The 27462-nt window shown below is 34.6% G+C and overlaps 1 protein-coding gene across 1 annotated transcript in view; it reads left to right on the top strand.

The window, feature by feature from the left end:
- Positions 1-27462, top strand: part of LOC121375527 (phosphorylase b kinase regulatory subunit alpha, skeletal muscle isoform-like) — an 82361-nt gene that overhangs the window by 39658 nt on the left and 15241 nt on the right. The window contains 10 exon segments of the mRNA XM_041503022.1: positions 369-438; positions 440-549; positions 3335-3379; positions 6234-6257; positions 14627-14825; positions 20434-20460; positions 23850-23925; positions 25530-25607; positions 26397-26473; positions 27018-27096. Of these exon segments, the coding sequence (XP_041358956.1) occupies positions 369-438; positions 440-549; positions 3335-3379; positions 6234-6257; positions 14627-14825; positions 20434-20460; positions 23850-23925; positions 25530-25607; positions 26397-26473; positions 27018-27096 (785 nt within the window).

Here is a 27462-nt window from a genome sequence, read left to right as displayed (position 1 = left end):
AAATAAGAGCCAGCATTCCTTGCATGGCGATAACTGAAAATTACCTATCGGTGATAGGTACTAAGCTAATATTTCAACCCCTGATCCAAAGTACTAAGCTAACATTTCAACCCCTGATCCACATACTACTAAATGATATATTCCTAGATCTGCTTCATGTAGTAATCTTAGTGCTAAGATCACCTTAAGTATGTAACTACCGTATGCACTTACGGTGACCTTAGCCCTAAGATCACTTGATGGAAGGGGGCCCTGATGTATAGTAAAGCTGTGAGTTTAATAGATGTTGTAGTACCGTAAAAGTTTTGTGTTACTGATTTATAGGTTTTCTTCATCGAAATCTTTTTTTTTTTTTTCTTTTTTTTTAGCTGAAGAACAGGTGATTCGCTTTATTGATAACATCACCAGTCCAACCTGCCCTCGGCCACATTTGCTGTCGAAACATCCGTACGAAAGCTGGAAAATCTCAAAGGCACCAGCGATCCATGTCTGTACATGGCATTGTGCGCAGGTCAAGGTCAATACAAATAGACCGGGATCAGTTACAAGGTATTTATGTTTAGTACTTATGTCTGATTTCTCAGATTGTTTACATTTTGGTGGGTTTATGTTTAGAAAATGTTTTTTCTGGGAATTTTAAAACCAAAAATTACTGCAGTAAGTCTGAAAATTCTGCTTTTGTTAATCCTTACAAGGATGCATTGTTTTAAAGAATTTGACCAATCATGTATTTTTGATTATATGTCTCTTAGTTGTTAACATATTGAAACAAAATTATACACACACACAAACATATTTATTAATTTATAAGTAAAGAAATACACTTTGTTATCATCTTGGTATGCACTTAAGATGTTTTTACAATTTACTTTCCAATATCAGGTAGAAAGATTGTAAATACTTGTTTCAGTATATAAAGCTGACACATATCATACATTCAGCATACATTTTAGCTATTTGAACTCAATGCGAGTACATCTCTTTAAATTTGGTAATCTATTGATTCAGGTCCAAACCATGGTTAGTTGGTTATTTATACTTAGCTATAAATGACTGAGTCCAGTATTATTCAACTGTACACATGGTGCAGCAAATATTTTCATATCACAGGATGAGACTGGTTATTGATCATGTACATATGATGTACAGATTTATTTGAATGTAGAACTTTTCTTCCAAGTCAGATGTCCATTGCTTGTTGATGATGTAAAAGTTGTTTTAAGTCAACTATTTGATCTACAATGTATGTTGAGGATGTAGAACCATTGATCTTAGTTAAATATTTGTTCTATGTTGAGGATGTAGAACCATTGATCTTAGTTAAATATTTGTTATGAGTTAAGGATGTAGAACCATTTATGTTAGTTAAATATTTGTTCTGTGTTGAGGATGTAGAACCATTGATCTTAGTTAAATATTTGTTCTATGTTGAGGATGTAGAACCATTGATCTTAGTTGAATATTTGTTCTATGTTGAGGATGTAGAACCATTGATCTTAGTTAAATATTTGTTCTGTGTTTGAGGATGTAGAACCATTGATCTTAGTTGAATATTTGTTCTATGTTGAGGATGTAGAACCATTGATCTTAGTTAAATATTTGTTCTATGTTGAGGATGTAGAACCATTGATCTTAGTTAAATATTTGTTCTGTGCTGAGGATGTAGAACAGTTGATTCTAGTCAAATATTTGTTCTGAGTTGAGTATGTAGAACAGTTCTTAAGTATGATATCTTATTATCACTTGTTACACATTTCAAATGAAACATTTGATGTTTACATTTCTTACCTAGTGTGAGACCAGTACCATAAACATGTTACAATAAACTGCAGTATCCAGTCAAGTTTGAAATTCTAATAATAATTTGATTCTATAGAGATCATTTCACTCATGGGATGTGATCTGGTCCACTGCTTATAAAACGTTTAAACTCTAGACTCAAGTCGTTAACAATGTCATGAAACTTTATGTCATGGCAACGCCATACGAATTGTAAGCATGTGATATACCATGATTAAAAATACGAGTCTAGATTCAAGTTACAAGTTACATGTATATAAGCACAGGTTCAGAATTTCACACCAGTCTCATTCATGTTCCAGTGTCAGTTTATTTGACTTTATGCTGAGTCAGAGACAGACAATTGGCATATAACAGATGGAATAAATATCATTTAAACCAATCTCAATAGTAGCATTGTCTTGGTAAGATTTGTTTTTCCTAGCTTTAGGCAACAAAGAAAATAAAAGTACTTTCTGATTATATACATTCACTTAATATGCATAAAAAACCCTTGTACTGGATATTTTCCGTGGTTATTTTTCAAACATGATGCATGATTTCTCCAAAGTTTCATTTAGTGATCCCGTTTACCAAACTGCACAGCCCATATCTTTTAAGCTATCTTAGCCCAACAAAATCATAAAACCATCATGGCTTTGGCATAGTTTATGATGGTTTTATGGTATCGTAGCGCTAAGATAGCTTAATAAATCTGTAGCCAGGTTGTTAATTGTCATGGTTTCAACGTCCTTCCTTATGTCTTGATTGTGGTATGGGGTGAGATATAGCCAAGTGGTAAAGCGCTCAAATGATGCGCAGTCTAGGATCAATCCACGTTGGTGCGCCCATTGGGCTGTTTAACATTCCAGCCAGTGCACCATAGATGATATATCAAAGGCAGTGGTGTGTTTTATCCTGTCTATGGGATGGTGTATATAAAAGATCCCTTGCTACTAACGGAAAACTAGTGGGTTTCCTTTCTAAGACTCTATGTCAGAATTACCAAATTGCCCAGTGGCAAGGCACTTGCCTGCGCAATAAGTCCCCATTGGTGGGCCCATTGGGCTATTTCTCATCCCAGTTAATGCACCATGACTGGTATATCAAAGGATATGGTATGTGCTATCCTGTCTGTGGGATGATGCATATAAAAGATCCCATGCTACTAATGGAACAATGTAGCAGGTTTCCTCTAAGACTACATGTCAGAATTACCAAATGTTTGACATCCAATAGCTGATGATTAATAAATCAATGTGCTCTAGTGGTATTGTTAAACAAAACAAACTTTTAACTTTTTTGGTTGGAGGTTGGGATCAGGATGTACAGGCTTGACCCTTCATTGGATATATAGTTTTGATTGTTTGGTTCTTCTTCTTTCCACTGTATAACAATTGCTGATTGAGTATGGGAGCTAGCCTACTAGTGTGTAGCCTTTTTTCAGTGGCACATGTATATACTTGACAGAAATCTCATCTCATCTCAAGGTATCCACTTTAATTTGGTTTCTTAAACTGGGAAATTGAATTTTATTGTTTGTTTTAAAATTAAGATCTCCATTCGCAAATATCTCAGCTCCAAGAAGGCATGTCAAAAGGTAGGTCTCGGTACAGCACACGTCTACCTTGTTCTTTCAAACTTTCCTCAGTTGGAACACCTAATACTGTTGTTCAGCGTTCACTTTGAGATAATGTTAACACATTTTGATGATATAATTTTTTTCACTAAATGCAGGGCTCACACTGAAATAGCTTTTGTTTTGGCATCTTTAAAAAAAAAAAAGAAAAAAAAAAGTAAAATAAATTGGTATTTTTTGGGAGGGAAAGTCAAATAATATTGGTCATACTAAGGGCCAAATTTACGTAGCCTGTTTTTCTTAAACACGGTTGTTTAAGCTTTATATAATCATGTAAATATAACAATGACTAATAAAGCTACTCACAGGGTGAGCTCTGTAAAAACTTTGCAGTTAGTTAATTGAAGACTAACATGGACATAATTTTAGTTTTCATTCAGTCTTAAAAATAATTTAACAGTTAAAAAAAAAAGTTTTTATTTTGAAATGGTAAGAAATCACAATTTTTAATTAACTTTTCCTTTAAGTTGTTTCTTGGGGGACTTGTTTTTTGTTCACATTTAAAAACTTTTTTATTTATTTATTTAATTTTGTTACTTGGGTTAAAAATGTTCTATCTACAGATCATATCATAATTATGAAAAGTTATTTGAATATGTTTATGTATGCACAAACTGTAATCACATATTTTATCTGAAACAAGCTCAAAGTTCAAGATACATAGTTTTGTTTGTAAGATTATAATTTATTTAGAAAACATTGATACAAACATTGATTTGGTGGAAACATGAGACAAAATGGCCAATGACAGTTCAGACTTTGTGTTGTACAAATCACCATATCTTCTAACCTGTGAGATATCCATTGTGGAGTTTACTTGTTGATTATTTTGTAACTTTTCCTACCTTTCACTTCCCCCCAGTGATCTCACTGCTATTGTATCAACGTCTATGATCTGAATACCTTCCAGGTGCGTGTGCAGGAATTTTAGCAGGGGCATCTAAACTGGCGAGCAAGGTTTATGACATGGGGTGGGGGTCGAGACATGCTCTCCTGGAAAATGTATTGATAAAAAAAGAACATTTGTTTGAGTGGGGGTGGGGTTCGACACCATAACCTTCATCCTGCACACATGCCTGCTTTCATGTCATTATATCTGTATTATTAGTATTTAAATAGACCATTTTTTAGCTATTAGTTGTTAATACAAACCATACATTTTTGTCTTGAAAAAATAACTTTTCATATTAGTATTTTAAGAAATTCCGTATGAAATTTATTATACAAAATAGTTACTTATGCAGATAGTGTATTTCTGTATGTTAATGTTTTTGTATTTTTAAAAATAACATAATCTGATCTTTTGAAATAGTTTTAAACTGGATTTGCTTGAATTTTAACCAGTCACCAATCACGAGTCGTCTCATTAAGTCTGTGAACATTAATTTTGTTTTATTTTGGTTTAACAGTACCCATAATAATATTAAGATTTTTTCCTGCTGTAAATAATGCAGATAAGAAATTATCTTAAGTTTGTACAAAAGTGCAATTTTTACCATTTATTTTATTAAAAATGAAATAAAAGATGTATTACTATTGTCAGCAGTATAACATACAGATTTTGTATCATACCAGTACTTATTCTAGTTATAGTGTTTACATTATGAGTGTCTAAAATTATGAAATATCTCAAATGAGAGCAAAAAAAATACATGTATAAGAATTTGGCATTAACTCTGTAAAATTTTATTGTTAGACATCTTTTGTTCATGAATGTGTACGTACATACGTGTGTGTGTGTGTGTGTGTGTGTGTGTGTGTGTGTGTGTGTGTGTGTTTGTGTTTGTGTGTGTGTGTGTTTGTGTGTGTGTGTATGTGTGTGTGTGTATACTTACTTACTTGAGAAAAATCCATACAAGTGAGCATACACACTAACATTAAAATCTGTTGTCCTGGTAACATACATGTACCTGCCTTTTCTTTTTCATTCTTAGCTGATTTAACAAACAAAAAAAATCATTTTGTTTTCAGTTTGTTTGATTGGATTGGTTTTCTTCAAGTTTATATACACATACAAGTCTGAAGTTGTACCCATTGCAAGTTTAAATAGGGTGCACCTAATCATCGCTAATGTTGGCGTTTTCCCCATCCAGGTCTTGACCATCGAGTGTACCACCACATGTACATGCAAGTTGTAGCTCAGCCACTACAGCAACATAACCATCTGTACAGTGATTTATATATTATGTTCTGTTGGCTATTCCAGCAGTATAACAGTGTTCAAAACTATGTCATCTGTAAGCTACATTTTTTTTACAAAGACATGTAGTATGTGTATTGGTATTGCAAATTAGTTATACTCATAACCATCAGGTAAGTTAAATGTGAAATAAATATTTAAAAGACAATTGCTAATTTCATGTTCCCAATGTCAAAACTATTCACAATTAAGTTATCTGAATGTCAAGGTCATTTCCACCCTGTGACCTTTAAATAACCTTGATAGGAATGATTAACGGAATACTGGATGCTGGTGGCACCTCAGCATGAACATTAACTGGGGCTGTTGGTCACTAATATCGCACCATATGATTGCAATTAATGTATTTGCTACTTCTTGCTATTGCAAGTTATTATAAATGCCTAATTCTATTATTTCTTTCATGTTAATGGCGGTATTTATTTCAGACTGCAATTTTTTGGATCCTACACCTACAAGTCCGTCTGTTTTGGGTATGACTTCTAAGACCTACCCCACTCCATACAGTTTTAAAACTTATCTACTAATAGTGTAGTGTGTACTTATGTGTTGTGCCAGTTGTCTCATCACCATATTGCATGTAATATTGTCTCTGATGCTTGCTTCTTTTTCCAGACAATGCTCTGCTTGAAGTCGAAGGTTGTATTATTCAAGACCTGTTCCAATTCAGACTTTTTTCTTTGATACTTGTTGTGAAATCATAATGTTCAATAATTTTTGTAAATTGTTTTTTTTTTACCTTGTTAACTGGTGTTTCATCCACCTGTCAACAGGTATTCTAAATTAAAATGAAGTTTCATGCAATAAAATACAAAAAATGCATGTTATAATTTTAGTTTAAGAATTATATTCTTACCTTAGTTAATATTTTTAAACTGTCTACTGTGACATCATGTTGTACATTTTGGAACCAAAACTGTTAAAATATGCCTTGAAACATTCTTGGTGATAAATCCATACCAGTATTCTAAAATGATTTTTTCTAATAACATTCAGTTCAAACTACAAATCACATTCATCAGTTTGACTGTAACATGGTGTCCCTCCATTATTATTTACATGATGTCCATAGCTCAGTTTATGAATCACTCTTTATAAAACCCCAAGAAAATGAGAAAATTTGAGACCTTCAACTTTTCATAGTGGACGTCTAATGTGCAAACAAAATGTTTCTTTTGTTATAGATTTCTATATATATATATTAGTATATTAGCAAATTTCATAATTTTATACATTATTAATGGCACATGAAACCACTGTGTTTCAACAAATTTGTTCTGGAATGTAACACATAACTATGGAAATACATTGTTGTTTTAGGAAATGATACAGCGTCTTGGATACTAAAACTGTGCCAGAAAAATAATAAAATAGATAAATATTCAGCAAAATTCTATACCATGGTGAGCTTTTCACCTGTGCACTAGACAACCATATTATGATGTACCCTGTACATTGGAGAGTTTGGAATCACATTACAGAGCTTTACGGGAGCTTTGACAGTATTATATATGGCATGATGTCAGTATTTTATAATAAATCTGATATCAGTGATTTCTATACAAACTATAAGAAAAAAGTCTGAGTATATTTCTAAGACAGGCTATTCAAATGGACATATATATTAAATTTTACAATAATATTCAGTAGTAATAAAAGTAAATTTATTTCTGCACTATTCTACGAATGTTAGTATTCACAGAACAACTTTGATGGCATTATGGTTAAGCCATTGGTTTTTAAGGCAGGTCAGTACCAAGTTCACACCCCAGTACAATTTCCAACCTATTGGGGGGTGTCCCAGTACACAAACTTCTCTCTCAATTAATCACTAACAATTAAGCAATAATTTTGTCTTGGACAGACAGCCCAGATTGCTGAGATGTGTGCCCAGGACAGTGCGCTTGAACCTTTTGGGATATAAGTGTGAAAATAAATTTTAAAAGATGATCACTTTGGATAGCCTGTCTGTTTTCTTGTTTTTCTATTTTTAAATTTTGTATTCTTGATAATAACAAATATACAATGTATACTCTTCAAAAGAAGAAACGCAAAACCACATTGTCGTAACATTTGGAGAATTGATTTCATTATTGAATGGTGAGTCCGATAATTACCAAATGTTGCAGGATTGTTCACAATTGTCCATTGACACACCACCAAGGTCAAGGTCATCTGGAGTAAAACAACTGCCTGGCACCGCCTGCCCATTGAAGCAACCAGAGTACGGATGACGTCAGGGGGATGGTAACTCGGCCTGCAAGGCTGCTGCCAGCTTGGGCAGGGTTGGGGCTGTGGTTGTCACTATCGGTCCAACTCTCCCATAGATGCTCAATTGGGTTCAAATCCGTGATATCGATGGCCAAGAACGTTGTCATGTTGGAACACTGCGTTGGCGTTGGCTTGGAACGATGTGTGGCCGGAGGATCTGGTCAATGTAGCCCTGTGCATTCAGGTTGCCCTGCACGTGGACCAGGTCAGTTCTGCCAGTGTGTGAGATGGCTGCCCACACCATGACACTACCCCCGCCGAATCTGTTTCCTGCACGCAGTTTGCCGCATAACGTTCACCACGACGCCTATACAACATTTCGGAGCAAAACCACCTGTCTCCATGCAGGGCCATTGTCGATGAATCTGGCCCACTGTCGGACACAAACACCTCTCTCTGGCAATTAATAGGCACTAAAACAATTAAGCAATAATTTGTAGTCTTGGACAGTGGTCGACAGGGAGGTCCCAGTTGCTGACAGTCTGGAGATGGTGCCCATGGAATGCAGTGCGCTGAACATTGTGTTCTTGCGGTTGGACGTGGCATATAACTGTGTGAAAAGCGAACCCTGCATTTTAAAAGTCATGATCACTTTGGATGGTTTGCCTGTCTGCGTTTTCTTGTTTTTGTCTATTTTTTAAAATTAACCGTTGTGTTTGGGACATGCATTCTTATATTTATAACCGGTAACAAATATACAATGTATGTCAGTCTGCAGTGATTTCGGGAAGTGTTTAATACACAATGTATGTCAGTCTGCAGTGATTTCGGGAACTGTTTGATACACAATGTATATCAATCTGCAGTGATTTTGGGAAGTGTTTGAAACACAATGTATGTCAGTATGCAGTAATTTCGGGAAGTGTTTGAAACACAATGTATGTCAATATGCAGTGATTTCGGGAAGTGTTTGAAACACAATGTATGTCAGTATGCAGTGATTTCGGCACATATCATGTTATATTTTGGAATTATTCATTTTATAACTACTGTACCACTGGTACTATATTTTATGTTTTAAAGTTTTTGTTTGTTGGTATTGTTATTTGTTTGTTTGTTTGCTTTAATTAAAAAGAAAACCCTTAATTGTCTTACAAATTTAATTACACATTTACTCATTAGCAGTAAAACAGACGGTTGATGTAATGACTGTTTATTCCTTTTTGTTTTTTGTCTGGCAACAGAAAATATCAGAATCTTGTTTTATTTTTTGTTTGTTTGTTTTTTCTTTTGTTTTTTTTTGTTTGTTGTTGTTGGTTTTGTGTATATACATTCACGGAATGGACTGGACTTTGATATGCAGTTGTAATGTTAATTAATTAACCTCTTTATTTTTTGCCATAGCATAGTCACTGACAGTTAAAACTGAAAGCCTGCAGAATGATCTGACTAAATAATCCAACTCAAAATGGCAGCCTTAATTTAATTTCTTATTGCAAAGATGTAAGATAGTCAAATATAAATAAATTGAATATAAATATTGGATAAAAGACTTTAAAATGTTTCTCGAATTTATGATTTATTAATTAATTGTTTAATTTATGTTCAGTCTTAGTGTGATGTATCTGGTATCAAAATGGAAGGTTGCTATTGGTACATGTAGTTGGATTATCAAGTCATTATCCTCTTTGTTGCACAAACAACTGTAATTGTTAATATTATTTTTATTTTTTGACTAACATTTTGCCTTTTCAGTACAAGCTGTGTTCATTCCTCATAATCACACAACACTCATTATAACGGTTGTACTTCAATTTATGATTCATTTAATATGTGATCAGAGTTCATTGTATGCAACAAGTTGTAAGATATTGGGATATCATATGACCTACATTTTGCTGGAATAGTGTGCGTGTTTTTCATATATGGAACACTTTGGCCTATCTCGGTTATCTGACTTTGGATGTACATGTATGAAGTGAAGCAGTTTCCTGGTGTTAAACCTAACCGTCCACATGACATATAGTGCCCAACTATGTCATTAATCATATATAGGATTGTTTACCTTATTTACAGTAGTAGCTTAAGTTTTATTTTACAATAATTTTATTAAAAATACTTTGTACAAACCATTAACCTAATTATTTGACTGTAAAGATTGCTTCAATACTAGTTATTATTACATTTTGTCTCGCTAAACTGAAATATTTTAAAACAAACATCTGGATTCGCTAAGACTATTATATCACTGTCATACATCCGAGGTATGATTTGGGGAATTGGCTGACGTGTTCCAGGTGTTATTATGTTTGTTTTAGTTTGTTGTTTTTGTCTTTAATAAAATATAATGCTTAGCTGGTACTTTACTGTACTTGACTAACAGTATCAGTCAGACCTGCTTTAGTGGCTACTCATTATGAAGACCTTGGAATATAGTCATTAACAGCTATGCAGTAACCGTGACATTGCTTTGGATATAATGTTTTTCAAGTACTCAGTCTAGTTTTTAAAACTAAATTCCATTTCCTTACGTCATTAACAAAAATAAATCGGTTATTTTACAACAACAAAAAATCTATTGTATCACAAAATAAAACATATCTTTGAGGTTTTTTTTTAAAAAACAATCATTGGCAATAAAGTCAGGTTTGCCTGAATACATCAGGGGTGGGAATTCTCCTCGGATCAGCTGTTTTCCTCTCATAGAACATTGTGTTTCCTCACATTTCAATCGTCCTTTCCTCCAAAATGTGTCAGATGGCACAGATTTTAACCTAGGATTTCCAAGAATTTCCAGGACCCCTCTAGATTTCCTCTTTTTTACAGTTCACCAATTCCCACCCCTGATACATCTTAAAGTTTGTGCTAATATCCACCTGCCATTTTTTATAATGCAGTAGCCAAATATCACATTATTTTGACTTCTGCCCATTAACAGTTACTGTAATGGAAATATTATCCTCATAATCAACCACACTGACTCAAAAAGTTCAAAATACCTGACTCAATCTCTTCCACCTTGCTTTATTTTCAGTCAGTAAAAAACACATACAAAATCTACTCTAATGTATTGCAGTTTGGTGTCAATATTAGCACATTCTTCGAGGCATATCTATTTCTTAATTTCATTGTTTATTTACTGAGGGTTTCTGTTTTTGTTTTTGTTTGTACTGATATTTTGTTTTCAATCTTTGTGACCAATAGAACTTTGTCGTAGTTCATCGAGCAGTCCTACATCGTCAATTCATGACGAGGGTATGCACAATATTTTATCTAATGCTATTCTGCCACCACCGTGTGCATGGTTGATGTTCTTCATAATAGCAAGAACATCTGTGTACGCATCGTGCTTATTTACAGTATTTAACATCTGTGCATCAGCTTATGAACAAATCCTACGCTTTTCACAAAAATACAAAATATTGCAATGTCAACATTTTATATAAAGCATGTCAATTACTAGTCATTTATTGGTAGTACTGCAATTATTCCAGAACAAACCAAGCCAATAGTAAAAGTGACAGTTGATTCAGATACTGATATACAATGTAGCCACCAGTAAATATTTTGACGTACATGTACAGAAGCATTGTCTATAATATATATACCCATGTATTAAAAGGTACTTGTATATTAATAAATTGTTTTAATTAGATTATTTACACCTATATCACAAATATTGAAAGCACTGAAATAGTTGAGTTGCTTTTGTACTGCGGTCATGTTCATATCTCCTATTATTGCTTTTAATTTTACTTTAAAATTTGCTTTTTACTTTTTTTTAAATTCGGCTGTCTGAAATGATGCACACACTTTTGGCATTGCATGTTTTATCATAGATACATGCATTTTAAATGTTGTATAATTGTTACTTTACTATCAGCCTATTAAATTGACATGATTCTTGCCACTCAACCTTGAGGCTCTAACATTCCTACATAATTGTTTTAATTTCACAGTAAAATTGTAATAATTTTAATAAATATCCGAGCATGACATTTCATAAAGTTGACAATGAAATAGTTTGGGCGTTATAATGGCGTCTGTTTTGTTATTACATGTACACATGTAGTTTATAAATGTTGTAGTTTTCACAGTTTTCTGTATCCTACCTATATTAGTAGACTTCTAAAAATATATTCTTGTTTTAAAAGCAACAAAATAACAACAGTGACCAAAATTACCAATGCACATCATGGTTTTGTTATGCTTTATATAATAGTATAGGACATCTAAGGTATTTTGTTTGTATCAAGTCTGTTCATGGTCATGCAAAATGTATGTTGGTTACAGTTTATTTAAAGTTTTGAAATATTTTTGTATATATATGCATAATGTTTGGCTTGCTTTTGCAGTTAGTGGTCATTCACAATTATCAGAATTTTTATGAACATAGAGACACAGACATTACTTTGGGTGGGAGGGGGTTAATACTTGCTTTTTTATTACTCTGGGTGGGAGGGGGTTAATACTTGCTTTTTTATTACTCTGGGTGGGAAGGGGTTAATACTTGCTTTTATGCTTTTAAAATGAAAAGGGAGGGATCTAGCTCAGTTTAGCACTTGCCCGAGGTGAATTGATCATAGGATTGAACCCATTCTCTGACTGGATTTTCCCCCATCCCAACCAGTGCCTCACGACTGGTATATCAAAGGCTGTGGTGATGCTGTCCTGTCTGTGGGAAAGTACCTTTAAAAGATCCTTTGCTGCTAATGAGGAAACAAAAATTATTAAATCAGTCAATTAATCAATTCAGTGTGCTCTAGTAGGGTCATAAAACACAAACTTTTTTTTATAAATGAAACAAAAAGTAGATAAAAATACCCTTTGTAAAATCAAAGTTCTTGATGTACATTTGTAGGGGTAGGGAGCCAGAGAGTACATGTAGATGTACCAAAAAAAGAAAAGAAAAAAGAGTACTTCACGTGAACATGTTGAGAGTTGCAAATATAGCCCCAGAAATGGTTTTAATAGGTTTTCTATTAAAGTGATAGACCCTAATTTTAAACAGTACAACATATTTGTAACTATATAGCCATTTATTGATAATTTAACCTAGAAATTACATCAATTTTATTGATTACAATATGCATTTTCGGACATTCAAAGTGTTTCTTTGGTTATCCTGATTTCGTAATACCCCAAAATACATTTTTTATTATTCTAAAATGGCACACCCCTTTGAGAAGTAATGGTTAGTGAGCCAAGATCTAATCTATTTTTAGACTTTCCCTGTTTAAACATCACAGACTTTAATTTCATTCTTATTATATAATTTTATCCAAATTTGTTATAGGTTTGTAGATTAACCAAACTTAGTGTCCATCTTAGTGGGCTGAAACTAGGGTCTTTAATATGTGTAATAAAGACATAAAATAGTCAAATACGGAGAAACTGTATTGCATGATGATGGACAAATTATTTTGATTATTATTTGTGTTTTCATGCAAAATGTAGGTCATTGTGGGTTAAATTAATATTTTATTGAAAACAGAAATTGTTAGTGGGAATAGAAGAGGAGAACACAGATTTGTTAGTCTTGCATGATCACTGGAAATATAACAGAGAAAAATGAAAAGTCACTAAAAAAATTAATAATAACATATTAACCTAGAACATTTTCATTTGCCACCTTGGGGAAAACTAACCCAGAATATTTTTCATGCTGGAAAAGCAACTTAGAGCATGTGACTAACAATTTATTAAGCTTTTCACCATGCTGTTTAATTATAACTAGCACATCTCTGTTGCTTTGAATGCTCATTTACTAAAAAAAAATTGAAAGTTTTATATGTACTATTTAAAAAAAAAAAATTGCAAAAAAACCCCCACAGCTTAACAGTCTTTTCATATCTGGTTTTTCGAGTTAATGTTGGAAATTAAAGTCTTAAGATACCTACTATCATTTATGAAATGTTTGATATTTAAATGATTTAGCCAAAAAAATAAATAGACTACTAGTATCATGCATGTACATCAACCTCCAGTGAGGTGATTTGAACCAATGACTCTCTGTACAAGGAAGAATCCTGTGCTCTAGGGTAATTCTTGATTACTACTGCCAGTGGGAGCAATTGAAATATTACAAATACTCACTGGGTTATAACTATATTCCATTGTTCAGAACACATGGAAACCCCAGCTACCCAGTAAGAGCATTTCATACCAACTGAAATATTGTATTTGTATAAAGCACACCCAGACTTCATGTCGACTCCTACATCCTCCAGGGAACATTTTGTTCAGTATCACGTCACAAGTTTCAGAGATCACTGCACAATTTAAAAATATTAAACAGTAGTTGCTAAGGTCTCCCTCCCCCCCCCCCCAAAAAAAAGTTTCAGAATAGATATGGCGATGCAGCTTTTTTTTGTTAAAGCATGGATTGCACAAAAAAGGTGGGTATATTTGATACTGAAATAATGGGCATATTTAAATTGAAAACAGAATGCAGGTCCTAGTTCATGCACAATAGCAGTTTGGCTCCAAATGCGGTTTAATGTCATAGCAAGAAAAGTCTGGCAAAAATTGATGTCATACCGAGGCGGGGGGAATGTTGACATGCAAGGGTCAAAATCGACATACCAGAGACCTGAAATTTATTTTGTTTGGCCTAATCAATTTTTAATTGACTAGCAATATCGCTAATAAAGATTTCGAAAACAAAATGTCTTCTTGATACACACTGTAATGTGTGTCAGTGCTTTTAATAAAAATCCATATGATTTGAGTCCACCTCAAATTAATTTTTACAAATATTTTATATATGACGTTAATTTGTTTGGTTGTTATCTTAGAGGTGCAACATGTTGAACATCTTCGGAGTCATTCTGGGGAGCACGTTCAAAGTCCCAACATGTCGCCATTGATGCATCGCAAACGAATCGGTGTGAGCGAAAATGAGAACATTGATATCCGTGAACTGATTGAGAATCTTCAACAGACGGAGAACTTGCAGGAGCAGGCAGACATCATCCATTATCTCTTTGTGACAAAGTAAGTTGTAGGTGTTTGAATTCAGTAATAAGACATCATCCATTATCTCTTTGTGACAAAGTAAGTTGCTGGTGTTTGCATTAAGTAATAAGACATCGTCCATTATCTCTTTGTGACAAAGTAAGTTGTCGGTGTTTGCATTGAGTAATAAGACATCATCCATTATCTCTTTGTGACAAAGTAAGTTGTAGGTGTTTGCATTAAGTAATAAGACATCATCCATTACCTACCGGCCTCGGTGGCGTCGTGGTTAGGCCATCGGTCTACAGGCTGGTAGGTACTGGGTTCGGATCCAGTCGAGGCATGGGATTTTTAATCCAGATACCGTGAGTGAGTGCTTCGCAAGGCTCAGTGGGTAGGTGTAAACCAGCACCGACCAGTGAATAAGGTTCACATGGTTTGTACTATCCTGCCTGTGGGAAGCGCAAATAAAAGATCCCTTGCTGCTAATTGGAAGAGTAGCCCATGTAGTGGCGACAGTGGGTTTCCTCTCAAAATCTGTGTGGTCCTTAACCATATGTCTGACGCCATATAACCGTAAATAAATGTGTTGAGTGCGTCGTTAAATAAAAACATTTCTTTCTTTCATCCATTACCTCTTTGTGACAGAGTAAGTTGCTGGTGTTTGCATTCAGTAATAAGACATCATCCATTATCTCTGTGTGACAAAGTAAGTTGTTGATGTTTGAATTCAGTAATAAGACATCATCCATGACCTCTTTGTGACAAAGTAAGTTGTTGGTGTTTGAATTCAGTAATAAGACATCATCCATTATCTCTTTCTGACAAGTAAGTTGCTGGTGTTTGCATTAAGTAATAAGACATCATCCATTATCTCTTTGTGACAAAGTAAGTTGTTGGTGTTTGCAGTTTTACAGACATCATCCATTACCTCTTTGTGACAAAGTAAGTTGTTGGTGTTTGCATTCAGTAATAAGACATCATCCATTATCTCTTTGTGACAAAGTAAGTTGTTGGTGTTTGCATTCAGTAATAAGACATCATCCATTATCTCTTTGTGACAAAGTAAGTTGTTGGTGTTTGCATTAAGTAATAAGACATCATCCATTACCTCTTTGTGACAAAGTAAGTTGTTTGTGTTTGCATTAAGTAATAAGACATCATCCATTATCTCTTTGTGACAAAGTAAGTTGTTGGTGTTTGCATTCAGTAATAAGACATCATCCATTATCTCTTTGTGACAAAGTAAGTTGTTGGTGTTTGCATTCAGTAATAAGACATCATCCATTATCTCTTTGTGACAAAGTAAGTTGTTGGTTGCATCATCCATTACCTCTTTGTGACAAAGTAAGTTGTTGGTGTTTGCATTAAGTAATAAGACATCATCCATTACCTCTTTGTGACAAAGTAAGTTGTTGGTGTTTGCATTAAGTAATAAGACATCATCCATTACCTCTTTGTGACAAAGTAAGTTGTTGGTGTTAATAAGCATCATCCAGACAAAGTAAGTTGTTGATGTTTGCATTTAGTAATAAGACATCATCCATTACCTCTTTGTGACAGAGTACATGTAAGTTGCTAGTGTTTGCATTCAGTAATAAGACATCATCCATTACCTCTTTGTGACAAAGTAAGTTGTTTGTGTTTGCATTCAGTAATAAGACATCATCCATTATCTCTTTGTGACAAAGTAAGTTGTTGGTGTTTGCATTCAGTAATAAGACATCATCCATTATCTCTTTATGACAAAGTAAGTTGTTGGTGTTTGCATTCAGTAATAAGACATTATCCATTATCTCTTTGTGACAAAGTAAGTTGTTGGTGTTTGCATTAAGTAATAAGACATCATCCATTACCTCTTTGTGACAAAGTAAGTTGTTGGTGTTTGCATTCAGTAATAAGACATCATCCATTATCTCTTTGTGACAAAGTAAGTTGTTGGTGTTTGCATTCAGTAATAAGACATCATCCATTACCTCTTTGTGACAAAGTAAGTTGCTGGTGTTTGCATTCAGTAATAAGACATCATCCATTACCTCTTTGTGACAAAGTAAGCTGCTGGTGTTTGCATTCAGTAATAAGACATCATCCATTACCTCTTTGTGACAAAGTAAGCTGCTGGTGTTTGCATTCAGTAATACAGCTTCAACCATCTAAATTTGCAACAGCAATCATCAGCACCACCATAAAACCCATTTGGAAAATTCATAATTTTTGTTGTTATCAGATGTTTGCTTTGTTACTATTTCTGTACCAGATTTCTGTCACAAGATTATCTCTGAATTTCGAGGTCTGTGGTGTGTTGATTGTTAACATTACACTTTGCCCATGTTTTAATACAAAGCTTGGGAATGATTCAGAGGGTGACCTAAAGAGCCAAAGTTGTAATTATGAGTTTACAACTCAGAAATGTCAATGTCAAAGCACACCCAAACGTAGCATAACAGTGGTACAATGGTACTGCAGTGAAGTCACGTGGTCAAATGATTTAGCCACATGTCGATGAAACTTTGCATTCCTACATATCTTTCTATAAAGTTTGTATACAAACAGTACTATAAATGTATTCAAGGCTAAAAAAAGTACTAAGATATTATGTATTTTTGTTAAATTATATGGCTAAGTATTGATAGCGAGTATTTTTCTAATTATAAAAATGTAATTAAATTTTCTTTTGCATCTATACACTTTATGGCAATCTGATTGGTCGAGAGATGCTTTCTTTTTTTGCGTTCATATTTCGATGAACTGAAAATAATTAACCACGTCATTTGGCAATCACCAGATTCAAATAATACTGAATGAACGTTTGCATTCTTACGCGACGTAAGTATCCATGAAGTTTACACAAACAATACAAGTATGAGTCAAAAAAACAATGTGTACACTTTTGTATGATCCCTATGCGGAGTCATACAGTGTGCATATAGTTTTTTCGGTTCATACTTGCATGAACAAAAAGGTAATTGCGATCAAATCTTATATATTCATATACATATTTTAACAATACATGTCTGAATTTGTTCTGTTTAGCTTGAGGTCAATTCTTAAATGAATGGAAAGAGCCATGTGCACACTAATTATACTGTGTAACACAGGCGTTCAGATGATCGGAGGTCATGACCTCATAAAAGACGTAGTTCACACTGGGAGACGGAAAATATCACATGAGTATATCCTCACCACTGCGGCGTAATAAAATATATTATTTACTGCCAACCAACAATTATATGCCCTAGAAAATGTCATTGGTAAAAACCAGTGTTATAATTACTGTTAAACAATAGCTGACTCTGTGTTGTTGACCGGCCTCAGTGGTGTCGTGGCAGGCCATCGGTCTACAGGCTGGTAGGTACTGGGTTCGGATCCCAGTCGAGGCATGGGATTTTTAATCCAGATACCGACTCCAAACCCTGAGTGAGTTCTCCGCAAGGCTCAATGGGTAGGTGTAAACCACTTGCACTGACCAGTGATCCATAACTGGTTCAACAAAGGCCATGGTTTGTGCTATCCTGCCTGTGGGAAGCGCAAATAAAAGATCCCTTGCTGCCAATCAGAAGAGTAGCCCATGTAGTGGCGACAGTGGGTTTCCTCTCAAAATCTGTGTGGTCCTTAACCATATGTATGACACCATATAACCGTGCGTCGTTAAATAAAACACTTCTTTCTTTCTTTCTGTGTTGTTGATATCAGGTTTCGTCTTGTAGTGTTTATAATGGTTACCAATGTGTAAGTTTAATAACATGATTGAACTTGAGAACTATCAAACTAAAGGTCTGTTGTATTGGATTTATGAAAACTGTGCATTTTAGACACAGTACTTTGTGATCGTTTGTAGTCCATGGCAACAGTGGGTTTTCTTTATCATTATCATATAGCCATAATTTAAAATGTGTTCAGAGTGTTGTCAACTAAAATATTTCTTCCTTTCGTCTATATCTGTGTTCACTTACACCAGTTAAACTAGTTGAACTTTAATGATTTAGCTAAAACACTTAGGAGATAACCATATGGAGTTTTTAGATTGGCGGGTGTTATTGTCTATTTGATCAGGCAACACCTTCGGTCAAAAATGACATTTCCGGGCATCAAATAGACAATAACACCTGCAAATCTAAAAACTCTATATGGTTATGTCCATTGTAAACTGAATGATTTTTCTACAGAACTAACTGTATATTTGGTATTTCTTGAAAAAAAATACCTGGCTATAATCTAACTGTAAACCCTTGAATCGTCAACTTCGCCTGTTCCAATTTCTAATGGCGTCACTTTTTAATGACATCTTTAGCTTTCCGGGTGTTATTTTCTTTTGATCCCGGAAAAATAATGTAATTAACCAATCACAATACAGAACACACCCGCCGTCAATTTACAATTTTGGTTAGAAACGATGAGTGTTCACACGTGTAATAGCTATACCGGTATACGGTGGAAGTGTAGTTGTCCACACTTGTGCAAGACATCAAAATAACAATGGACTACGAGTTTGTTAGGCCGTTTCTTACACACTGTTTATTCTGACTGAGACATCACAGTCACTTCCACCTTATACCAGTTTAACTAAAACAGTTTGAATTTACACTTACATTTTAAATGTTTTAGTTATACCAGTTTAACTAAGCCATGTACCGAAGTGTTTTAGCTATACCGGTATAGTGAAAGGGTCACGTTCACATTTACATTTTAAACTGGTTTAGTTACACCAGTTTAGTCCAACTAGTGTAAAGTGTAAGTGTGAACGCAGATTATTAAATTAACACATGAATGCTTTCTTTACTGACATTGATTAAAATAATTTGTAATTTAAATATCTGGGTTTTGTGTGTGTGTGTGTGTGTGTGTGTGTGTGTGTGTGTGTGTGTTTATGAAATAAAAAGGCAAGATATAAGTATTACTTTTCCGACAGTGGTTGTGACAGCATCAACGTTTCCATTAAAGTTTCATGTTTAGATTAGTTTGTCACAAACTACACGTCGTAGGTCAGTGAAACTTGGTTTGTGGGTGCACCTATGGATGTTCATCTCAGGGCATCAAAAAGGTTTATGGTAGGTGAGACATTTCATTCTGCAAAATTATTGTGTTACCACGTAACCCATAAACTATAAAATGAAAGTTTAAATGGAAAGAAATTTGTGTTTCATGTAAGAATCAATATTATATGATTATTCAGTTTAAAATCTGCCACCAAGGTCTGTACTTCCAGTACATACAATACTGTTTGATAATGATATACATGTATATAATAATTATATACTAACAATTACCATTAACTTGAAATGTACTTCTGAATATTCACAACTCTTCAGTGGTTGTAATTATAACTGGTAGTATACTGTACTAAAAAGACTTGTCTCGATCTGCTCAGAACAAATGAAAAACATTAAAATATTTTGAAAAGCTGTTTTGATAGAAATAACTTGAAACATCCCTATGTTATATTAATTTTGTTTCACAATAATATGAAAGTCATTTAATTTTGACTGAATTTTAAAATATGGTACATTGTTTTTGGCCCACTGGACACCATATATAAAATGTAGTCCCTAGCATATTTTTGTATTCATTATTTACTACTTTTTCTCAGTAAAATAAGTGTGTTCACATTTATTTTTATTGTTGTTGACTTTTGTTATTCTTTTTGTAGAGGCCTTTTGTTTCGTACAGGAGTTAGGTATTTGTAGTTTTATTTTTGGTACTTTTTTATGTCTGCTTGGATATGGCTCCACAGGGTTTGTTGTCGCTGTACTAATCTGGGTATGTGCAAACTTGTCTTCCTAAAATAACACTTGAACGTCACCAGCGATTAGCTACTGGGTAGTTTATTACGGAATGCATGCAGTGGGGTTTAAGCTGTACACCAAAAATTAAAAACATCTTGGTCAATTTGATTAAAAAATTTGTAGCCAGATTCAAGTGACATTTAGCTAAACAGGATTCTGTTTTTAAAATAGCTATACACATACTTGTAAATGACACACAATCTTCGAATTAGCTTTTTGGCGAATTGGTATTCGTCAAATTTAACTTTAAATCGCATTTAATTGGCAGTTTGGCAAATGACAGCTTAAACTCTGATGCAGTGTGTCAGTTTTGACTAGGTTTGTGATCCTTTATATTTATAATGCATGGGTTTTATAATGCAGCGGAATTGGTTACATTTGTGTGATATTAATAACAGCTCATGCATTTTATTAACTTTTTTTCCTGTGTGACTGAGTACATTTCGAAACTAGAAATTTCTATGCTTTTTTTCTTTATTTTCTATTCTTTTCTTTTTTCAACTTCTTTTTTTAATTTTTTTTTAACATTTTATAGATTAAATATTACTGGTAGTTTTGTCTTAACTTGTTGCCTTTTTTTGCCTGAATAGATGTTTCTAAAATTTGTATGATTTCCTTTTCTTGTTTTTTCTTTTTTCAGCATTTTGAGCATTTTGTTGATTAAAAATATTTAAATCTTAGTGTTTTGCAGTATGTTTATGGTGTTTTTCAGTGGTTTGGTTCTTGAGATATATTATATGTAATTATATAAATAATTATTTAATTTATTAATATTTTTATTTCACTCGATCAAATGCTTGTAGGCTATACAAAAATATTACTAGCAAGATTTTAAAAACAAATATTCAATGGATGTACAGTATTACTAATTTTAAAAATTTAAATTCTTAAGTCAATAATTTGATGCTTTTTATCATTTAAATTCTAAATATTTTGAACTTTAACAACAAAATAAATTAACCTTTTAAGCCAACTGTTACAAAGTTAACTACATGTACATGTAGTTACATGTTGACTGTGTCTTTTAACAATTATACTTAATAATAAATGTTGAAATATACATTGTTAAAAGTACTTATATACTGAAGGCCAAAAGAAACTTTACCATTTTTAATTTGGAATTTAAAAAAAAATTAATTGTTTTTAAAAAGTAACTTAATCCAAAACACATAGCCCAAACACAACAATAATGTATGCAGAAAATTATACCCACCCACTGCACGTTTTGGGTGGAACACACAGAAAAGTGAAAAACTTGTGCACTATGAACAACAGCAATTGCACGTGCAATAAGGGTATAAAAAAAGGGTATGTCAGACATCCACACAGATAAAAAAACCCGCCATAGGAATGCCACGACTGACACCAGAACAACGCGAGAGAGCCCTGGGTATGATACAGATGGGAGCCACTCATGCCCACATCGCCAGAACCTTCGGTTGTTCCCGTGTTACTGTTACAAACTTGATGCAACACTACAGGCAAACAGGGCAGACATCAGACAGGCCAAGAACAGGCAGACCCAGGGTGACTTCGCCCCATGATGACCGGTACTTGCGTACCTTGCATCTACGAAATCGCATCCTGACAGTGACGTCATCAGCAATGAATGCCTTAGATCACAGGGTTAGTAGACAGACAGTGGCCAGGCGACTCAGGACTCATGGGATAAGGGCTTACAGACCATATAGAGGACACTTACTGACACCACAACATTGTCGTTTGAGATTGACATGGGCTAGAACTGTACGACGTTGGCAGCGACGTGATTGGCTGCGGGTTCCTTTTACTGATGAAAGCCGGTTCTGTTTGTTCAGAGTTGATGGAAGACAGCGTGTGTACCGCCGTAGGGGAGAACGAGTGGCGGCTTGTTGCGTTCAGGAGGTCGTGCCATATGGTGGAGGGAGTGTCATGGTGTGGGGAAGTATCTGTGCACAGGAAAGGACACCACTGGTCATCGTTCACGGAAACTTGACAGCTCAACGTTACAGGGATGACATTCTTCGTCCAACTGCAATACCATTTCTCCAACGGCAGCCACATGGTGTCATTTTTCAGCAAGACAATGCCAGACCTCATACAGCCAGAATCGTACAGAACTTCCTATGAGCCAACAACGTAAACGTATTGCCGTGGCCTGCACGCTCCCCAGACATGTCCCCCATAGAACACCTCTGGGATGTTTTGGATCGCCGTGTTCGACAACGACCACACCCTCCAGCCAACCAACAGGAACTGATCCAGGCCCTTCAAGAAGAATGGCAAGGTGTCCCACGTGACCTCATCAGAGGACTGATTTTTTCTGTGTCGGAGAATTATTGCTTGTATTGGGGCAAGGGGTGGTCACACACGCTATTAATGTGACTTGTTATTGGACTTGAGTGATTGTCTGTATACTTTGCATGTCGTCCATGAAGTTGAAAGCTTGATTTGTGTACACCACCTCGCTTTGGGAAAATGTGACATCATTATCAGATGCTGAATGACACTCATTTTTAGTTATGTTAATGTTGACATATTGATCTAGTCAGTATATTTTACCTCATGCGACTATCTTTTGTTGTTTTTACACCAGAGTGATTTAAAACTATGGTAAAGTTTCTTTTGACCTTCTGTATATTAAGAACTCAATGATTAAGTACATGTAGATGAGCTCTATAATGTAATAAATTATAAATATCATTAGGATATTATTGCAGAAACCTTCAGTTCTGCATGTTTTTCAAGTTTAAAAAAAAATATATATATATTTTGCCACAAACGTTATATTTAATTTGTAACGTTTGTTTTTATTTAGAGCACATTGATTTTTTATCTTATCATCGGCTATTGGACATCAAACATATGGTCATTCTGACACTTTTTTTTAGAAGAAACCTGCTGTCGCCACATAGGCTACTCTTTTATGACAGGCAACAAGGGATCTTTTATTTGCGCTTCCCACAGGCAGGATAGCACAAACCATGGCCTTTGTTGAACCAGTTATGGATCACTGGTCGGTGCAAGTGGTTTACACCTACCCATTGAGCCTTCCCATGCCTCGACTGGGATCCGAACCCAGTACCTACTAGCCTATAGACCGATGGCCTAACCACGACGCCACTGAGGCCGGTTATTTAATTTGTATGCGAAATTCTGTTTCTTTTTTTGACTTAAACTTTTTTTATTCAATAACTTTGCTCTTTATATTCAATGTTATTGTTAGCTAAACATTTAATGTTCTTTTTTAGCTATACCTGTATTTATCTTATATTTCAATACTATGATGCTGTAATTCCAGAGGTGCTGACTGGGACACACAGTTGGGAGGGCAGACGTGCACAGTGAAAGAACTTCTGTGTGAGCTTTATGAAAAGGTGAGCATCCTGAGTAAGACTGTCCACAGTTTGATGCCATTGTAAGATGTTTTGGACTATTTTAAAGACTAATATTACATACTATCACTAAATATATTTTTTGGTTGAGAATATATCAGTAGCCCGATCTAGTACAAACACTAGAACATTCAGAAACATATTTAATGAACAACCTGTGATATTTATGTAGAAAAATGTATCTACTTGCCGTAATATGTAAGTTTAATCATTAAAACATCTGTTAGTTAGCAACAAACTCAGGAACTCAGGACAGTCCCTTTCATAGAATCTTATCACCCTCGTGACAGTCCCTTCCATAGAATCTATCACTATTGTTGGGTATATGTAAAGAAATTCCAACCCAAGGGAGAACTTTTTTTTATTAACAATAATAAACAGTTGAGATTCAGAGAGATTCTTACAAAAACATTTGATTGTTTCTTTTTCTTGCCTGTTTGACTATAACAATATTAAATAAACAAACATGAATTAAATTGTTTTTATGCTTGAATTTTTCATAAAAATTACAGCTATAAATTTGATTAATCATACATTCAAATATATCTGGGTGTAAACTAAATCTGTGTAAGACTCGAGGTTCGAACTTGATGCATGGATTGGAACATGATTGATCTTAGCCTGTTGAGATCCTTTTTAAAATGGGATTGTTGTACTCCGGTAAGAGTGAGTTGAGGTTGAGAATGTTAATTACGGTAATAATATCCTCTTTCTAACAGCAGGAAAGTGAGTTTTTAAGATTAAAGGTAGGGTCAACTCAAACAAGAGCCTTATGTGTTGGAAAGATGGATACCCGAACCACCAACACATACTGACACTTTAACAAATGAAAAATGCGTAATTTTAGAATTAATGAAAAAACATGATTATTCCTTCTAACTGGGGGCAGCCATTTTGTTTCGTTTTTGTGATGTCCGGTGGTATAGCTTGGGGCGAAGTGACGTCAGCTCCGTCTAACCCCTCTTAAGCACAGTGTAAACAAATGCTCTAATTTACGACAAGGCGATTCGCTTTCATCAACCTGACTTGTAAAACAACATAAATGACTGGATAGTATAATAAACTGTTTAACTAAATATATTCCAATTTGCATCAATAGAAAAGACCAATTAACCAAGAACACATTCCGATTATTATTTCAGTACGTGGGTTAATTTATGTACAAAACAAGTATATATTATTTTTCAATACAAAATAAGCCACCATTGTCAAAGTGTTGAAATAACTGTATTATGTTGCTGGCTTGCTGGGATGGATATTATTACAGAACATTGCGATGCATCTGCCAAAAATCAGGTATGTTTTATTTCTTCAGTTTGAAGACTAATTCCTGATGTGACATGTTAGGTATTACTTAACCACCAGCTCGCCATGCAGAGGGCATATTCACTGGGATGGTGCAAAATGGCTGCACCCGTTATATATAATAGCCGTCACATTTAAGCATTTTATTAATTAACTGTACGATTATACTTGTTGATATTAAACAATAATGTGCATTATATATCGTTGAATATGCATACCAGACCAGATGCCTTAATTGTCCATTCCTTTAAACAGATGATATGTGTTTTTGTTAATTGTAGGCGGGACACTGGCACCAGTGGTGGCTGGTACGACACTCCGCGGGCATGCTCAAGAAACGGGTTGAAGATCTCGCATTGGTATGTCAAAGATTTTCTTTTTAATTTTAACTGAAAATAATCCCGATGACAAAGTATTTGTTTGTAATAACCTTGTTGGTTTGACATGAGTTCTACGCATTAACTTTCAGACCTGTGGTAAATGTGACCACCGAAAAAGGATTATTAAACATTTCATATTTGGGGCAGGACATAGCCACATGGTAAAGTGCTCGCTCGATGCGCGGTCGGTCTGGGATCAATCCCTGTCGGTGGGCCCACTGTGCTATTTCTCATTCCAGTCAGTGCACCACGACTGGTATATCAAAGGCCGTGGTACATACTACCATGTCTGTGGGATGGTGCATATAAAAGAACCCTTGCTGCTAATTGAAAAGAGTAGCCCATGAAGTGGCGACAGCGGGTTTCCTCGATCTGTGTGGTACTTAACCATATGTCTGACGCCGTATAACCGTAACTAAAATGTGTTGAGTGTGTCGTTAAATAAAACAGTTCTTTCTATCTTTTTTTTTCATTTCGTATTTTAAAGGCAAGTGGCAGCTTAATGCAAGTCACTTTCTACTGCTGATATATTAAATTGTTTGGAAAAACAAGGTGATCTTTTAATACAAGTGGGTTTTTAATTTGTACTAGCAGATTTGTAAGACAAAAAAACAGTAGCCATGTAAGATAAATGATTGCTTTATTAACAGAGGTAACTGTTAGAGCAAGTTTCACCCTCCATTTACGAAAACAATATTTTGTTCACCTTACACGCTTTAGTTGGTAACAATGAACATAATGAATCATTGTCATCTCTGTCTATTTTAGGCTGCCACTGATCTGCTGGTGAGACAGAAACAGCTGTCTGTTGGAATGCCACCAGATAGAGAGAAGATCATAACATCGTGGGTGTTCATTTTTTAAATACTACAAACTACATGGGTCTACAGAGGTTTGGGTGGGTGGGTGTGGGATACAGCTTGAATTTTACCCATGCCAGTTTGATGGATGACACTTTACAATTCAGTTTTTCCCAATTTTATTGATTATGAAAAGGGTTAAATTATTTTCCTGAATTTGCATATTGTTTCAGGCTTCCTGCCAGAAAATAATTTGAGGTTACATAATAAAAACAAAACAAACCAGAAGTGCCCCTACTAGGTTGTTGTGGGTTTGAAATGTTTTGAAATTGGACACTGCATTTCATGCCCTTAGATAAATTTTAAACAGCAGATCTCTTACTATCATCTATCTACAAATTAAAAAAATATATCCATTAATTTCCATGTTTTTATGCTACTTAATTTTACTGTCCGTAACAGATGGTGGTAGTGTGCTATAATGATTCCTCAACCCTCCCCACCTATACAATATTTAAAAGTTTGGGACACTTTCAGCTTTGGCCTGTTTGAGCTGTTTATACGGTATTGTTTTGTTTCTGTCGTTTAGGCCTCTGCCCCCGGATGAGCTGTCAGCCATCATCTACAATGCGTGTGGTGAAGATACGAGTACTGCTTCTCTCACTCAGGTGTGTTGTGCTTGTCACACATTTACTTGTATATACTTCTCACAAAGTATTAAGTAACTTATGGGTTTGTTTCATAAATGATCTTTCTAACCATGTTGACTTTGTTTTAACAATAGCCATAAAATATCATACAAACATGCCCATACTACATTTGTAAAACACTCCAAAAATGTCAGCACCACAAATTGAACAAGAACGAAGATCTGTCTCATTGCAATTGCAATTGCAATTAAAAATGTATATCAAGTCTTATAACTGGTTTTTATTTTTGTGGGTGGAGTATATGTTTCATGACCCTTTGACTTATTTTAAACTATGGCTATTTGGTTTCTAGTAAAAGGTTATTTCGACACATTGGCTAGATAA

The sequence above is a fragment of the Gigantopelta aegis genome, chromosome 6 (assembly GCF_016097555.1).
Source record: "Gigantopelta aegis isolate Gae_Host chromosome 6, Gae_host_genome, whole genome shotgun sequence".
Lineage (NCBI taxonomy): Eukaryota > Metazoa > Mollusca > Gastropoda > Neomphalida > Peltospiridae > Gigantopelta > Gigantopelta aegis.
The sequence above is the reverse complement of the archived record's forward strand: the minus strand, read 5'-3'. Positions and strand labels throughout refer to the sequence as shown.